The sequence below is a fragment of the Trematomus bernacchii genome, unplaced genomic scaffold (assembly GCF_902827165.1).
Source record: "Trematomus bernacchii unplaced genomic scaffold, fTreBer1.1, whole genome shotgun sequence".
Taxonomy (NCBI): domain Eukaryota; kingdom Metazoa; phylum Chordata; class Actinopteri; order Perciformes; family Nototheniidae; genus Trematomus; species Trematomus bernacchii.
In genome coordinates, this window is record NW_022987828.1 from 10,592,508 (window position 1) to 10,598,507 (window position 6,000).

Genomic DNA, 6,000 nt, shown 5'->3' on the forward strand with positions numbered 1-6,000 from the left:
TCTCACAATGAGCTGGAATCAAACTTCCCTCCACCTTGAAATAACCCTCGCTCTGTTTGACCTTCAACCGATTGCTAAGCCATATTGACACACAAATCTAAGAGCTGAAAATACAATAAAACATGGATTGGAGCACCCCTGAGCCAGGCATGAACATTCTGTAAGATGGAAGAGGCATTTTAAGAATAAGCTGCTAATTAAGTGGCTCCTCGTGGTTGCTTAAGGCTGAGGAAAGGTATTTTCTCAAGCATGAAAGACCTTTGCCAAAGATGGAAAAAACATAACAAATGCTACAAAGAGAAGGTTTTTGGTACACAGGAGCAGACATTCAAACATGAGGTCCCTTTTTGCCAAGAAATAGAGTCCGAAAGCAAAACATTTGTCAAACTAAATAAATAAATGAATAATTAAATGCTTAAGCTCAAGGCAGTGCATTGCGGACACAGGCTGTCTATCAACAGCTTGCATTTTTGGGACAAAAACTCTTAAGAATGTCCTGGATGTTTTAGGGATCACCAGAAGAAGAGAAATTAGAGATAACATGGTGTCTTCTTCAAACACAATAAGGACACAAGTACCTTTTTACTCATCCTGATGGTTTATGCAATAAATAACACAATTTGCTGTCTGTTATTATACGAATGTTACTCAAATGAAACACATAGCATCTTTATCATCTTTAACAGCTGGATTGAGGCGAAACAGAAAAGGACAGATGTGTTCAAGGTCATGAGGGGCTGAAGCATATACCAGCAAGCACTAGGCAACACCCAGGACAGTTTGATAGGTCTAACACAGAATGACAAACACATTCGCACATAAGGTAATTTACTCTTTCTGATTCACCTTACTTGCATGTGCTTTGACTGTGAGACGAAACTAGAGCACCTCAGTATAACCAAAATATGCTTAACAAATCAAATCTCCTGATCATCAAATATTGGCTGGATTTGAATATATGTTTATGCGTATATTGGGTAGCTTCTTGAAGTTCAAGTTGCTGTTCTGGCAATAAACAGAAGAGAAGTTGCATAATGCGTCAAGCTCAAATGTACAGGTGTAGAGGGCCCTAACATGTTTGACAAATTAGTTGCTGTTAGACATTCAGTTATAACAGCCTTGCATCACCTGTTTGACAATTGGGTGATTTTCTAGGGTTTATCGAAACATAATGTTCTTGACTGTTATATATTAGGGCCCCCATGGAATGACTTTTCATGACGTATTGGCCATGCAGACTATGGGCTATGAAGGCCTATCTAAGAGTTAACAAAGCATTAGATCAACCAAACAGACAGTGTCTTCCCACTTTAACGTAGTTCCATTTTACAAAGTCAGAATGCTGTTGAATTCAAATTGAATGCATGAAAGTGTGGATCCAAAGAGGTGATTCTTCAAATAATGTCTGAGAAGGTTTGGTATCATTATGACTTTCTTGCAAGTTTTCTTTATCTTGCGTTGGGAACATAACAACAGCCTTGTGTAGAGATAAGGCAACGGGGCATGCAGTAGGTCAGCAGTAGACAGATAGAGCATTTTACCAACGCCCACCTGGAGCAAGATGCACGAATCAAAATCAGACATGACTCCCTGCACACTAACCTTCACTTACATTTTCTTTAGATATACATGATGTCTTGTTGGCTGATTGCTAATCAAAGGCCATGGAAAAAAAAAGGCTATGATTAACATCCTCTGCAACACAATATGATAGAACTTATTTATCTAACCGTACTGGCTCCTGTAGATAAGGTATAATAGGTCATGGCTGTGTGTGCTACGTTAGAGTTCTGAATGAAGCAAACACATAAACGTATCTTTTCAGCACGGCTTAATTGCCTAGAAAATGAGAATTTGACCATCTATGCTAGTGACAAAACCACATGAATCACCGCCTTAAAAGCAACATTGTCCTTGATTTTCATGTTGACTAAAAAAGCTAAATGAAACTACAGCTAAGCTTTTGTGATAAAGGCACATATTATAAAAGGAACAATAACATAAAACCTATTCAAAAGAAAATGAATGGAAAAATAAAGTCTTGAATTGGACAGAAAAAAGTAAACATCATAGTCATTATTAGGATTAGACAAGAAGCTGATGTTCTGTAGGTCCACAACTCAACGACTGCTCAGATTTCACAATTTGTAAAGAAGAAAATCACAGTAAGCTGCGCTATTAAGATATGTGATTTGTTGGCAATGTGTGAAGCCGCCTGCAGTGTATAAACAAGGCAGCACTTTCTCACAGAGACATAGTCACATTAACAAAAGGAGATATTACGTTTATTGAATACTGGCAGAATTGATCAGCCCCAAAACCCTTTCTTCTCTTTCTCCAATTGATCCACTTAAATATTTTACAAATTGCCTGCTTCTTCTTATTTAGCCTGTAAGATAAGGTTGCCTATTAATGTGGTAAACCCCTTTCAAATCTCCTCATACACCTAGGGAAAGTGGTTGAGCCATTATAACTGGACTCTGACAAGTTAACAAAGACGTTTAAGCAAATTGGCCACTTTGGAAACCAACTGGAAAATCTGTGAGCTTCTTTGTAATCACCTGGCCTGCACCTACACAGAGAAAGGGGGCTGTCAAATGTCGCAGAAGTTGGAACACACACACATTAAACAATTATTAGAAGTGTGGGGTTGGACTCTGTGACATTAGGTGTGAATTATCTAAGAAGGACTATAACGTGTAATGTGTAACTGTGAAAAACAATGATGCCAAATCCTGGGGATAATACTGCTACAGGAAAAAACAATCCAAAATCGATCAAAAGGAGCTTTAGATTTTAACCATCTGTTATTCTCCAAGTATTTTCTTCCTCACCACTACTTGCACATATAAAGGATGGCAGACGGGTTAGCCTACTTTCCAACAACACCCTTCTCTCCTTACATACTCATATTCAACGTAGTCATGAGCAGTATCCTTTTTCAACAGGGGAGGAGAACCCCCCCCTCCCTTCATCTACTTCAGCACCACAGATAGCATGGATTTATCAATACTCAGCACAGCAAGAGCTGCTTTTGAAATGCTCTGCTGAGCGTCTGCTGGAATCATAAGCCGTGTGGCAGCGATCAGCTCCGTTGGACGCGGTGCAGCTGCAACCAGTGGAGGCTTCTAACGTGAACAAACCCCAGTCAGATAACGGACCAGTGAGTCAAACAGAATAGACTCACATATTCAATTAAACAACCCCTCTGCACTCTCATTGCTGCTAGAGCACTGACAAAGGAGATGGTAGGTTAACAAGGGTGATACATTTAGTTGATTTAGCTAACAAGGGGCATGGCTTCCCCCTCTCAAATCGCCTACGGAACATGAGAGGCTAAAATCGAATAAGTGCATGACCCCTGATGCTAAACTATTCCTTTAAATAAGGCAATAGTTTGAAAAGGATATAAGAATGTTTTTAGATTCCAGGTTTAGTTGTGGTTGGATGCAATGGAGGCATTTGACTGCAGCATTGTTGTCCTTGTGAAATGGGTTGGTCCTGCTGACCCTGTTTTAAATCATTAATACATCAGAGGTCTTCTTAGTCTACAGTACATGCTACCTTCAGATGATGTCATCATAACATCAATGTTCACAGCTATGCCAAAGAAAGACAATGAACCTACAGTATATGTAGAACCAAATGATTGAAATGTGATAAACTGGCTCACAGCCTGTCTGCACTTTATACATTCGTAATTATTATCTAAGACTAAAGGAAATACAAGAAAGACATAAATACTTTTGCTAAGCCCCAAGGCCAAAAGAAATGCAAAGTGTGTGAGATGCTGCTTATAGTAATAAATCACACCTCCAAATCAGCTTCTTTCATCTCGGAAATATTTCTAGAGTGCAATTTAAAGCAGCAACATTTCAAAAAGCTCATTTGTGCTTACATCTCAAGCAGGCTTGACTACAACACATCTCACTGATCTTACGTTTAATTAGGGACTATAAATGATTTAAACTCTGCTGCTTTACTCCTGATCAAAACAAGAAAAATAAAGCTTGGCTTTTGTCTGAACTACATGGCTTCAAGAATCTTGGATGTTAAGATTGTATGTAAGTCCCTTTGCTTGTGTATACAGTGAAGCTTTAAATGGCTTACATCGAAGACCCCTATGGTTTTGAAGCCTTCAGATTTACTTACATCCTCCGCTGTGGGTTGTTAGATGTTCAGAATCATAGATAAGAAAATTGGAGGTTCCCAATCTGGGTTAGCTGGAGGTTGAACACATCAGTCGATGTTGTTTTTCAACTTGTCTTTAATCTCTCCTACCTATATTTAGTATTTGACAATATTACTTTAATGCTATTTTGTACTTAATTTTGTTTCTCAAGGTTCTTTTTTTGTTGCACTTTAAGTAACATTGTTTGTGTAAAGGAGGTTATAAAAATGAAATTATTATTATTATTATTTCAACCTCTCTGGTGTATAATGACTTTCACTTTTAGCCTCCAGAATCTGTGCTCATTGAGCTGCATACCTAACCTTTAGAAACAACACCCATCTCTATTTTTGAGAAAGGCAGATAGGGCAATAAAACAGGTGCATAGAAATCTATCACATCCACAGGAAATCATAGATTATGCCTAAAGCCAAAATCAGTGATTCGATTAAAAAAAACAGCACAACTCTAGGCAGAACATTACATTTATATTAATTATTTTATTACTTTAAACTTCAGCCGACCCTACCTGCCAAGTCAGCTAATCAATAAACAATGGCATATGGAGAGGAGAGAGGGAGAAAGAGAGAGGGGGGGGGGGGGGCAAGGCAAGATTGAATCCCTCTGACTCGCCAGGGCATCATCTCAGCACTCACATATTTAATCTCCTAAAACTACTGATATAAATGACTTAAATTACTGTGCAGGATTGGTGAGTGAACAACACTGACCCCACTGCGTCAAAACAGGTCCGTGCGTAAATCTGGGGCACATAAACTACTCACGCTGCTGTTTTGTCCGGACCAGTGCACCATCGCCTGGTTATGAGCCGTGTCCCCGGCGAGAGCAAATGTCGAACTTGTGAGCTCCAACTCCTCCAGGTCCGAGAACGAGACGTCCTCCCCGTCCTCGGCTCTGAACCCGGACCAAGCCTCCGCGCTCCTCGCACTCCGGGTTCGTCTCCAACTGGCCACATCGTTATCCTCGTTAACTGTCACATCAACATGCTCCCCATCGTTTTCCTCGTTATGTTTTCCATCTCCGGTGCTATTTTCGGTTACGTTATCATTACAGGGGGAAGGGGCAGCCGCGGGTGAAGCACTTCCAGTGAACTCTTTCGGGTGGGAAAGTTTTGGCTGATCGTTCAAAGCGTCCTTCTGGGGACAACTTGATTTATTTCCCTCGGAGCGTGGCTGCACTTTCGACGAACTTTCTTCGCTCGCGGTTAATTCCGCAACGGTGTGCTTTTCCTCCCCGCCGGCGTTGGGTTTGGCGCCCGGTGACCCCTCCGTAAATCCCACTAATTCTTCCGCTGATGCCTCGCCAAAATTAGTGAAATCCAGCTCCGAGAGGTCCCGGGGAAATTCTGTAATTAGCGGCAGCTGGCACGAGGGAATGCACCTTATCTCCCCTTTTGTTCCGCCCAGGATGGAAGTTAGGGTGAAGAGCCAAATCCACTTAGAGAAAAAGATAAAAAGGTAGTGACCGAGACGACGCTCCATTCTACGTTAATTCCGACTTCAGGCGTGTTAAAAACATGTCATTTTCACTCTTGAGCGTGAGTCTGTCATCACCTGGTAAAGTGGAGTCCGGGAATGCACTGTGGGGAGGTGCAGCAGCGCGCGGACAAGTGTTCCCAAGTACTGATGCAAACGATGCATCAGAGGAGGAGCTGGAGGCTGAATTCTGGACGAGAGGGGAGAGGGGCCCATACCCTCGCATCCTCATCTCAACCTGGATGAAAAAAGCAGCAACTGGGCGTACCATTAATTCAGTTATATTTCTGTAGAGGCACGGTTACCCCCTGGGGGTTTTTATTCTGTTTTTGA

At 41.2% G+C, this 6,000-nt stretch overlaps 1 protein-coding gene across 1 annotated transcript in view; it reads right to left on the reverse strand.

Moving 5' to 3' along the window:
* LOC117499768 (VPS10 domain-containing receptor SorCS1-like) overlaps window positions 1-5,673 on the reverse strand; it is a 41,518-nt gene extending 35,845 nt beyond the window's left edge. The window contains exon 1 of the mRNA XM_034152382.1: window positions 4,957-5,673. Within this exon, the coding sequence (XP_034008273.1) occupies window positions 4,957-5,673 (717 nt within the window). The remainder of the gene's footprint in view (window positions 1-4,956) is intronic.
* Window positions 5,674-6,000: the final 327 nt, after the last annotated feature.